At 49.2% G+C, this 12,290-nt stretch overlaps 1 protein-coding gene across 1 annotated transcript in view; it reads left to right on the forward strand.

Moving 5' to 3' along the window:
• Positions 1-12,290, forward strand: part of BRAP (BRCA1 associated protein) — a 249,679-nt gene that overhangs the window by 72,626 nt on the left and 164,763 nt on the right. The window contains exons 6-8 of the mRNA XM_078667442.1: positions 488-636; positions 772-847; positions 1,304-1,442. Of these exons, the coding sequence (XP_078523568.1) occupies positions 488-636; positions 772-847; positions 1,304-1,442 (364 nt within the window). The remainder of the gene's footprint in view (positions 1-487; positions 637-771; positions 848-1,303; positions 1,443-12,290) is intronic.

Raw genomic sequence — 12,290 nt, forward strand, 5'->3', positions numbered from 1 at the left:
TCTATCTGCTGTCAGTATACAGACAGTGTAATGGTGGTGGCAGAATTTTGATAGCAGTGCAACCTCACACTGCTTATGTGAAGAGACTGTAATTCACTTGGATCTGGCCGTTTTAGTTGCGAATTTGGAATTCATGCAAATGCTTTTAGTCTATGTTCTGTAATTAAGTACAATTCGGATATACATACAAACCATGATGTTAATCTGTAAGCTATTATTAGACATAACCAACTTTTTCACTACATACAAATTATATATATCTTACAGAGGAAGTGTCTTGATAGTATAAATAGAAATAATAACAAATGAAATCTGCTCTTTATGAAATAGGCTGCATCAGATAGATGTGCACATGGAAAGATCGATATCCTCACAACATGGGAATTATCACAGTCGTTAAATGTGCTAGGACCACACCTTCCCATGATAGGTATTGGCTTTAATATCTGCAGGTCTACATTACATTTTTTTCAATTCTCGTTTGAAGGGTGCCAGCCTTCCCGTAATGGATCTAATCGAACTTCCAAAGTGCACAGTATGCTTGGAGCGAATGGATGAATCAGTCAATGGCATTCTTACAACACTATGCAATCATAGTTTTCACAGCCAGTGTTTGCAGCGCTGGGAGGATACAACGTAAGAGTTCTTTTCTCTATATCTAATCAAAGCAGCTCTTTTCATATGACTCTATCTCCCTGCTGTTTATTTTATTATTGTTAGTTTTAATTTGTGCATTTTAAAAAAAATTGTGTACCTCTTTTTCCATTGTAGATGCCCTGTTTGCAGATATTGTCAAACCCCTGAGCCCGTGGAAGAAAATAAGTGTTTCGAGTGTGGAGTCCAAGAAGTAAGTTGGATTCATGTGATCACATCTGCTCGAAAAATTTATTTTGCTTCTGAACTACTGTTGAGCCATGTCAATTTCACTGTTGTATGTTGTGCCTCTTTAATTGTATTCCTCCAACTTAAGTCAGTCTGCATCCCAAAACCGTGGCTATCCAGCAAAAAATAAGGACTGTTTGGAGAGAGACTGTAATAGAACATAGTGTGAAGCACAGATAAACACATTCAAGCTTTCTCAAGAGAATCTATATATCAGAATTGTGTACAATTTGTTTCTGTTACAAGGAACTTACTACTTCAAACAGCAGCCTCAACTTTTTCTTGTTGACAATTAACTTTTAGAACTTGAAATCTGTCCTAGAAATTTCAGACCTGGGTAAAATTATACTTCAGTAATAAATGTTTGCTAAACATAGATATGTTTCTGATCTGCATATGTTGCTTTTTTTTGTGTTGACAGAACCTTTGGATTTGTTTAATCTGCGGACACATTGGATGTGGAAGATATGTTAGTAGGCACGCTTACAAGCACTTTGAGGAAACACAGCACACATATGCGATGCAATTGACAAATCACAGAGTCTGGGATTATGCTGGAGGTAATCTTTGAATGCAAGTTCACTGAATTTGCCAGATTTAATTGAATATAAATATTGTATTGAAGATGGAGTATGCATTGAACCTTGTTGTGCTCTTGCCCAAAATTCAAATCCATACATTCTAGTTTCTGCCAAATGTTATGTTTTATATATATAACTGCTTGTTCACATTGAAACCATATGTACAAATGAAGTTTTTAGGCATGAAATATAGTTATTGCATTGTGTAAAATAACATTGTTAGCCTACCTTTTCCTCTCCTTAGTCTTTCACTGTGATGGGACAGTGGGTGAGATCGGGAGTCGCAGAGAGATGACTCGGCTTGATTTATTATTTTCAAAATAAGTTTAGAATCAATCTCTCTCTCTGGCTTTCTCTCTATCACTGCATGTTCTTGTTACTAAACAAAGTTGATCAATCTTTTTCTTCTTCTCAATATTCAGATTTTATTGGGTTTTAACAATGTAACAACACAGCAGCACCTATACATGAATTGCAGATGTTTAACTCAGACCACGTATGAAATGCCCAGCATCACGCCTGCATACCACTTATTAATGCACATATGTAGCCAGGCGAAAGATCAAGGTCGAAGACCCCTCCGGCCCCACCTCCCCTTTTAACCCAGCACACCCAATCACTTGCCACACACTCGTTTGTATTTCTTTGGGTATTCCTGAGCCAGTTATACTGGCTGTTCCTGCGAGGCACAGATGTCCAAGCCCTTCCTCCATTCGGTAATTGTAGAGGGGGGTTGAGTTCTTCCATTTAGCGGCAATGTCTCTCTAAGCCACCACAAGGGCTCTAACGAAGAATGCCCTGTCTGCCCTAGGCCTCCTATGCCCTCCAAGATCCCTAGGAGCACGTCTTGTGTTGTACAAGGAACCTCCCATGATCGATCTTTAAAGTTTTTCTTTGGCCAATGTAAATAAGCTTTGCAGTGTTGTAATTGGAATGTCCGAGGCATGTGTGCTGTAGATACACATGCTTTGCATACTCCTGCCATCTAGTGTTGGGTCCAGATGTTTGCAAGTTGTTTTTCCTAGTCACAAGGTAAGGTGACTCCTCCTTTCGGTGATAGCGCTTGGTCATTTACTCAAATATTAGATTGTTTGTTTTTTTCCGCTCTTGGATTCGGACGTGTATTGTGGTGTTCTGGTTCAAAACCATTCTTCGATTCCCCTCGACGCGCAATTCTCTCTACCATCAACGGTATTGTTTTCGTACATGTTTCCCACCTCCCCGCGTATTGTTTCAAAATCTACTTTTCGATCGTAAAGCTTTGTAGACAGCCTTCGTGCCTAACCGTGTCATGTCAGCTCTCTATTGATGGAACGGACACCATTCAAATTCTGCCCGCAGTGCCATGCGAGATATCCGCGCACTGACTCACACAAAGTGTGTAACTTCTGCTTGTCTCCAGAGCACAAAGAAAAAACTGTGATGCTTGCAGATCGTTCGATCGAAGAAAACTCTTCGCGATCGTCGGGCTCAACGTCGGGAGATGCAGCGTCAAAGCATCGAAGACACGCTGGACATCTTCGGTGAAGAATCCGGTCAAGAAGATGTGAGTGCATCAGCGGCAGAGGAGGAAGAAGACTTCCGTGCAAGACTCCGACTCAGAGCTCGAGATAGACCTCGACACCGAAGAACTGCTTCAGGGAGAAGGTGACGTGAGCCCCACCAACTTCCCCATAAAAAACATAAGGCTTCGTCACCACCTCTGCCTTCTGGCCAATGTCTGCACCGAAAAGACGTTTCTGACGCCCGCCTCCATGCTCGGCTCCGAAACACCCAGTCAAGCCTTCCTGCTCGATACCAAGTTGGCAAAAATCTTCCTCTGAACCAAAGCCTTCCAGCACCAAACACAAGTCGTCCTTCAGAGCCAAAACTTTCTGTATCGAAAGGCCAGCCCATGCTGACACCAAAACAAAAGACACTGTATATTAACCCTGGACCAGGCTGTATTCATACTAAACTACCTCAGAAACACAAGCTTCCTGATGGACATTCATTATAAGATTCCTTTAAAAAGGAAGTCTGTTTCTACAAGTCCTTTTCATTTACCCCCACCATCTCCTTCTCCACCACCCTCTTCACCCTCAGATCCTTTGCAAATCACACCTCCAGATTCTCCACAGTCTCACCATGATGACGAGGATATTGATTATGGAGATACACATTTAACAGTGGATCCATGTACAGATTACACAATTGATCATTCAGCAGTTTATGACCCAGATCTTTACCCTGCCAAGCCATTGCCTACAGATGGCAATGTATCCTGTCAGGAACTCATTGCCAGGGCTACACAATATCATGGGGTGGCATTGCACAAAGAATCATTAGAAGACGATTTTTTGTTTGAAACCTTAGGATCCACACATAGGTCGTCACAAACACTTCCTATGCTTAAAGGCATGATGAGACATGACTCCTAGAGTCAACAAAAAGTATAATCAGTCCTCTCCCTCAAGAGGCTTTTTTTGAGGTGGTTCTAGAGGGAACAACTCCAAAGATAGGGGATAAGGGTAACACACCACTTAAATCCCCTTCCCCCAATAAGCAGTGACTTACCCACGCTTCCCCGTCATATCACACCTGTCGGGGGAAGACTTCAACAATTTCTCCCCATTTGGCAACCTATAACAACCCACAAATAGTTGATTGGAATTATCCAGCATGTTTATTGCCTGGGGCTAACCAACAATCCTCCAAACATTCCACCTCGCTCTCACAAATTGTCTACACAACATGTGCAATTGCTCGAACAAGAAGTGCAATCTTTCTTACTAAAAGGAGCTATAGAACCTGTTCCAGTACAACACCAAGGTTCAGGGGTTTACTCTCTGTATTTTCCAATTTTCCAAAAGGACGGTTCCCTAAGGCCTATTCTGGATCTCAGAGAGTTGAACCGTTATTTACTATCAAAACACTTTGCTATGGTGACCCTTCAACACATACTTCCACTTTTACAAAAAGCAGATTTCCTGTCTACTCTAGACTTAAAAGATGTATATTTTCTTTTTTTTTTCTTCTTTTTTTAAACTTTTATTTCACGCAATTACATTGTACACGGCGTGTAGCCTACAACCCTGGGGCCGGCAGCAGTTGTTCAATAATCACATTAGAGCACATCGGGGACTTATCACACAGCCATTCAGCCGACATCCCGGGGGCTCGGCGGCGATCGTATTCAAGATAGTTTCCCATAGAGGCTGTAGTGCCTCGGCAGTAGAGACGCCGCGTCCCCACAAGTAAATGCACGTCGTCCTGTATACAAACAGTGTGCTCGCCATGCCCGACAGATCGCAGGGCAAATATCACTACCAAATGTGAGCGCAACAACTAAGTCCTACCCCAAACACCCCCCCACCCACAACATGCCAGCAGTATGCTACCCACTCTACATCACAGCTAATTGATTTCTAACATCCCTCCCTAGGGGGGGGAAGCGGGAGATCCGCACTCCACAAGACCCAAGCCCCCTCCTCTTTCCACTGAGCCTCATACAACATCTCCCGCAAAGATCACTTGACACTGTTAGTAGCACTGTATACTGCACCCCCGGACACCCAGCCGCCTCCTGTCGCTCCTGTCCCAACTAATGCTTACTCCGTGTCCTCCCCATTCCCTGAGCCAGTCCCCCCAGTGTGTGCCCCTAATGCAGCGATCTCCTCGGTGCTTCCCCCCCTGTTCCGTCTCCTCCTCTACTTCACTGGTGTGAACATATGTCCTATACAGACTCCAGAAGTTCTTAGGTCGACTTGTAGGCGGTAGCAATTCACTGTACGTTTCAGATTGAGTACAGCAGTACAGCATGTCCCTGGCCCATCTCTTTTTTGTAGGCAGCGGACCCCTCATCCAGCAAATAGATACCACGCGCCTGGCTATCAGCAAAGCCATGTCAGCCAGTCGTCGCAATGCCACCGGCAGGGGCTTCGAGTACCCCAGCAGTGCCAGGGCTGGGTCAGCTGTTATCTCCACTTCCAATATCTGACTGAGTTCAGCGAAGACTTCCCCCCAGAATTTGCTGACGCCAGGGCAGCTCCAGGCCATGTGGAAAAAATCAGCCACTTGCGCGTGACAGCATTCGCATTCTGCCGTCCGCCGCAGCCCATATCTGTGCAGTCTCTCTGGAGTGTAGTAGACACGATGCAAGTATTTAAAATGCACCAGTCTGTGTCTCCCATTCAATGACAGTCTCCTAGTGCTAGTGCAGCAATATTGCCACATCCCGTCGTCTATCTGCATGTGGAGATCGTGTTCCCAGTCCGTTCTGGCCTTGGAATATGGAATCTGTTTATGCCGTACTCCCAGTTGGTTGAGGTTCGTAACCATTTTGCGTGGGGATACCGTCTTTATCACATATGTAAGTTCCGGAACCTCAGGTGGTTCCGCCATGTCCGGGCCCAAGAGGTCCTGCAACGCGCTCCGGACTCTATGATACTGGAAACGCACCAAGAGCGTAGACGCCGGCTGCGGAGGGGGGATTTGCTCACAGGTCTTCACTACCGCATCAACAAATAGGTCCTCAAGCTTGTTAAGCGCGCTCGTGACCCCTTTCTCTTTCAATAGTGGCAACCACACCGCCCATTCAATTCGCATTTGTGGGGAATATAGCAGTTCGCAGCCTTGCGCACGCATCAACTCATGCCAAGCATGGTTAGTAGTCTTGATGGAGTCCAAGCTGCCTACGTTGCGAACAGCCGGTAAGCAGACTGTGGCCGGCAAATGGAAAGGTTCTGCAAACAGACGTTCCAGGATGACATGTGGGATGTTTTTCTTACCATGTATCCATGTGTGCAGATGTGCCGCCTGCGCCACCCTGTAATATCTCTCCAAATCCGGGGCGCCTAGACCCCCCATCTCGTATGGTAGAGTCAAAATTTTCCACTGGATTCTAGGTTGCTTACCCCCCCAAGACAGTTTGATGAGTACCTGTGTCAGCTGTTTGAAAAAGACCTTTGAGAGGATGACCGGGATATTGGAGAACAGAAACAGGAACCTAGGCAAAATCACCATTTTCATGATGGCAATTCTGCCCATTAACGACAGAGGGAGCTTGCACCACCCCTCGACGTCATCTACCAGCTTGGAAAAGGCCACCCCGTAATTCTCCAGTACCAGTACCTCTGGGTCCGTGTGTAAATGTATCCCCAAATACCGAACCGGGTCAGTAGACCATTGCAATGGAAATTCCATCTCAAACGGCTCAGTGACTGGCGTCAGCGGAAACGCGACCGATTTGATCCAGTTGACCTTCAGACCTGAGAGGGCACCAAATCGTACCACCTCTCTAAGCACTGATTTGAGATTCGTTTCCGGATCTCGGACGTATAGCAGTGTGTCGTCTGCGTAAGTGGAGATGCCTATTTTGTACGTCGGGAAGTTGATGCCCTCCAGACTATGGTATTCCCTGATCGCACATGCCAAAGGTTCCGCAACTAGTGCATATAATAGGGGTGAGAGGGGGCAACCCTGCCTGGTTCCCCTGCTTATGTCAAAGGCGTCAGTGACCACATCTCCTATTCGTAGCCTGGCTGTGGGCTTGTAATACAAGGCTCCCAGCATTTGCAGGAATGGCTCACCTAGCCCTAGTTTCTGCGACACTCTGATCATGAAGGGCCATTCCACAGAATCAAAAGTCTTCTCCATATCAAGGAAAATGGCTATAGCTTTATTCTCTTGTCTCACATGCTGCATGGTGCCCAGTACCGTACGGATATTATACGTGAGATTCCGATCTGGGACAAAGCCGGCCTGCTCCGGCGCCAGCAGGTCCGGTGTAAGCAAAAGATGTATATTTTCATGTTCCAATTCACCCAGCTCATCGCAAATACCTCAGTTTTTTGATAGCAGGCAAGTATTATCAATTCAAAGTACTTGCCTTTGTAGAGCCTACAGCACCCAGGGTATTTACCAAATATCTGGCAGTTGTCGCGGCTCAGCTCAGGAGGCAAAATGTTCACGTCTTCCCTTACCTAGATGACTGGCTCATCAAAGCAAGCACTTACCAAAACTGTCTAAGACATACTCCGATGACAGTAGACCTACTTCGTCAATTGGGCTTTACAGTCAATGCACAAAAATCTCACCTGCATTTTTTACTGGTGCAGTCTTACCTAGGAGCCACTCTAAACACAGTCAAAGCTCTAGCCTCTCCCAATGTAGCCAGAATTCATAACATTCAGTCTATAATACTACAATTTAAATCCAACTAAGCCTTAACAGCCAGAGAGTTCATGCAACTGCTGGGAATGATGGCGTCTTCTATCGCAATTGTACCCCATGCAAGACTTCCCATTCGTCCCCTAAAAAAGGACTTGGCGCACCAGTGGAATCAGTCACAGGGTCAAATAACCAATCTAGTGTTGGTAGATGCGGTACCCATCGCTCTCTGCAATGGTGGAACCCACAAAATGTATCTAAAGGACGGCCTTTCATTGACCCTATTCCACAGATCGTGCACACAGCAGACGCATCTCTGACAGGTTGGGGTGCCTATCTCCAAGATTACACAATACAAGGTCTGTAGAGCAACAAACTCAAAAGCCTCCACATCAACTATCTAGAGCTTCTAGCAGTCTAGCGCTCAAAGCTTTTCAAACTTATCTGATAGACAAAGTTGTCCTAGTGCGGACAGATAACATGACAGCAATGTACTATGTACAAAAGCGGGGGGACGACACACTCTCTCCAACTGTTACGCCTCTCTCAAGCCATTTGGAATTGGGCAATCCATCACAGAATTTATCTTCTGGCAGAACACCTTCCAGGGGTAAACAATCAGATTGCCAATGTCCTCAGTAGACAGAGACTCCAAATCCACGAGTGTGAAATTCATCCCCAAGTTTTCCTTCCATACCTTCAACAATGAGGATTCCCACAAATAGACTTTTTCGCCACAGCCAAAAACGCAAAATGCCCAAACTTCAGCTCCAGGTTCCCACACCGGATCTCAAAGTGCAATGCCCTATGGATAAACTTGTCGGGATATTTGCCTAAGTTTTTCCACTTCTCCCTCTCATTCTGTATTTGGGTCGGAAGCTCAGACAAACCTCCCTCACACTAATTCTAGTAGCTCCCACATGGGCCCGTCAGCCATAGTACACCACCCTGTTGGAGCTCTCTCTTGTTCCACAGCAAATGCTGCACCTCACCTCTAACCTCCTCACAGAGATCCATGGAGAAATCAAACATCCAGATCCCAAGGAACTGAATTTAGCAATCTGGCCCCTGAAATCATGGAGTTTGGTTATATAAATCTACTACCAGACTCTATGAATATTCTAAAAGAAGCAAGCAAGCCTACCACCAGAGCTTGCTATGCGGCAATGTGGAACAGATGTGTTGTCTACTGCAATAACAGAATAAACTTGCTGGATGCTAATATATAAAACATTTGCTACCTGTTACACTTACAGCAAACTCGACTAGCTTGTACATCTACTCACTTACACCTCGCAGCAGTTGCTGCGTATTTGTCGAACAGGCAACATCTGAAAGAGACACGTTAGTGATAGATTCCTTACCTTAGAATATCCCCAGGCGTCAGACTGGATACGGAAATTTTTGCGTAGCAGTACCCTTGCGCGTCGGTAGGCGTCGTCTGCGGCTCCGCGTCCGTCGTGGGCGCCGTGATGACGTCGTCGGAGTACTTAGACGCTGCCTCCGCTTGCTTACGTCAGTTCTTCTTTTTTCCGCGCCAGCAGCGCAGATGCGGAAAAAGTGGTACCTTAGTCACTTTTTGACTAAAACTTTTTTGATCTTTTTGATCATTCTTTTTCGAGTCTTCGACTCCGAACGGTGCCGGTAGGGATGCCAGGTTTTAAGCCCTGTGAGGATTGCGACCGGCTGATGTCGGTCACGGACCCTCACTATCGGTGTCTCCACTGTCTCGGCGTCGACCACGACGACCAGGCCTGTTCGGACTGCCGGACCCTGACTTCGAAGGCTAGACGGGAGCGGTCCCGTAAGCGACTCGAACTCCGGCAGTCTGCCCCGCGCCAAGTGAGGTCCCAGTCCGGACGGAGGTCGAGGGACCGGTTGCGGGAGAGGAGCCATCGGAGCTCTGGGAGTCGACATCACTCCTCAGGGTCGAAGTCGTCAGGTAAGCATAAGAAGTCGAAGAGACGTCATCGCTCTTCTGACTCCCCCCGACGCTCGCGCGACGCGGCCGGGGGTTCAGGTGGCACCACCCACGCGGCGCCGGAGGAGATCGAGCGGTTCCTCATGGCCATGAGGTCACTCTCTCCTCCGACTGGCTCCGCGGCGCCTTCGGGCACAGCAGACCCATCTGGGGGTCCTAGCGGGTCGGGGGCTTCGGTCCCGACGCCGTCGGGTGCTTCGGCTCCGACGCCGCCGGCGCCTTCGGGCCCCGCCGGTTCCGGATCCGGGTAGTCGCCAGTGGACTCAACGACCTCCCCGGCGCCGGCCCCTCAGGTGTCACCCCCGGCGCTGTCCTCGGGCGGCGCCGTCCCCGACGCCTCCCTCGACCCGGTTCCGGCGCTGGAGCGGCGCCGCTGGGCGCCACTTCAGACGCCGTTCGGAGAGTTCACTTTCCATGAACCGGCCCCATCCTTTGCTAACCCTGAGTACCAGTAGATGGGTGATGAGGAGGATTGGGAGGGGTCTGAGGACCCTCTGGCACGTGAATGCCAGTCTCAAGAGGACTGGGCAGGTGAACTTGGGGAGGCCAGTGGTATAGACACTTCGCCTGACACTGGCTTTGTCTCACCTCCTACCGTGGCTACGGAGGAGGGGGCAACCTATAGTGTGGTGTTGATGAGGGCGGCCAAGGCCTTGGGCCTTGAGCTCCCCGTCGCGGCCGTGAGGACTAACCTCCTCACCGAGGTCCTTAAGCCGCAGTCATGCTCAGCCGAGCCTCTGCTGCCGTTTAACGAGGTCTTGACCGACGTTCTTTTGGGCACTTGGTCCAAGCCCGCTACGGGTTCGCCCGTAGATAGGAACGTGGCCAGGCGCCACCGCCCGGCCCCGGGCGACCAATGTTTCCTGTCCACCCACCCCACCCCCGAGAACCTGGTCATCCAGGCCTCCAATTCCCAGACCGCATTCCCGACGGCTCCGCCGGACAGGGAATCCAAGAGGTACGAGCAGTACGGTAAAAAGATCTTCTTCTCCCTTAGTCTGGGACTGCGGTCTTCCAACACCGCATGCCTCTGGGGCCGCTACACCCACTCTCTGTGGGATACGGTTGCGGAAGCGCTGCCAGAGAGTCCGTTGGAGGTACGGGCCAAACTCGGCCAAGCCCTTGTGGAGGGCCGGGATGCAGCCAGATATTCTATCCGGTGTGGACTGGATACCACCGACTCACTAGGTAGAGCGATGGCAACGACGGTGGCGGTCAGACGCCACGCCTGGTTGAGGTCTGCCAACTTTTGGGCCGATGTCCAAAACACACTTATGGACATGCCGTTTGATGGCCGTCGCCTTTTTGGCGACAAGGCAGACCATGCGCTTGAGCGCTTTAAGGACTCCAGGGCTACGGCCAAGTCCTTAGGCCTCTCGGCCCCGCGCCAGCAATTGGCTGCCTTTCACTCCTTTCGTGGCCACGGAAGGGGTGTACCCACACGTGCTGCCAGCCACGCTCCGCAGGGTAATACCCAACGCGGTGGCGGCCGTGGAAACCGCCGTGGCGGCGGTCGGGGACAACGGCGAGGTCAGTCGACACCTTCCCCCGCAGCATCCACCTCAAAACCCTCCTAGTCCGTGCTTTGAGGCCCATGTGACGCCAGTGGGGGGCAGGGTTCGCCATCACCTCCTCCACTGGCGCACTGTCACGTCGGACAGGTGGGTGCTGCAGATCGTCCGAAGGAGATACTCCCTCCCCTTCGAGGCGCCTCCTCCAGCCATGCCCCCGCAGAACCACCGTGTATCGGGGGATCATTTGCGACTTCTGCAGGAGGAAGTTACGGCCCTCTTGGCCAAGGGGGCCATCGAGCGCGTTCCTGGGCCAGAAGTAGGGTGTGGTTGCTACTCCCACTACTTTCTGGTACCCAAGAAGGGCAGAGGGGGCCTACGCCCTATCTTGGACCTACGGAACGTCAACGGCTTCCTCCGGAAGGAGAAGTTCAAAATGCTGACACTGGCTCAGGTCTTAGCTGCCCTGGACCCAGGAGACTGGATGGTAGCGTTGGACTTGCAGGACGCTTATTTCCACATCCCCGTCCTGCCGGCCCACCGGCGCTACCTGCGGTTCACTGAAGGCATTCCTCCCCTCTGTCCGGGGGAGTGTAGTGCAGGTGTTCACGGACAACACCACCGCCATGTGGTACTGCAACAAACAGGGCGGGGTGGGGTCGTGGACCCTTTGCCAGGAGGCTCTGCGCCTCTGGCAATGAATGGAAACGCCAGGGCGTGACCCTGGTGGCTCAACACCTGGCAGGTTCTCTGAACGCCAGGGCGGACGAGCTCAGCCGTCGGTGCATGATGGATCACGAATGGCGTCTGAACTCGGACGTGGCGCAAGGCCTCTTTCAGCAATGGGGAGAGCCTTGGTTAGATCTATTCGCCACCGAAGAGAACGCGCAATGACTGGTCATACGGTATAAGCAAATGTCCCTGTGATGATATATCCACCCAATCGGATATTCACATTTAATTTTTTTGTAAATTTTATTCAGTACCCAGGGAAAGGTGGATCAAGCCGATTTTAAAATATATGAACCTCAGACAATGCCGCCCAGCCTTTCTGGCAATTCGGAAACCAGAAGATATATTCACGGTAGCATCTGTCTCTATATTCCTTAGAAATGTTTTTTATTCAAGGAAATCGATAATGTTTTAAAGTCTGTTCTTTCTAATTGTACTGAGCCCATGTGTTTT

Source organism: Lissotriton helveticus, chromosome 11 (genome assembly GCF_964261635.1).
Source record: "Lissotriton helveticus chromosome 11, aLisHel1.1, whole genome shotgun sequence".
NCBI lineage: Eukaryota > Metazoa > Chordata > Amphibia > Caudata > Salamandridae > Lissotriton > Lissotriton helveticus.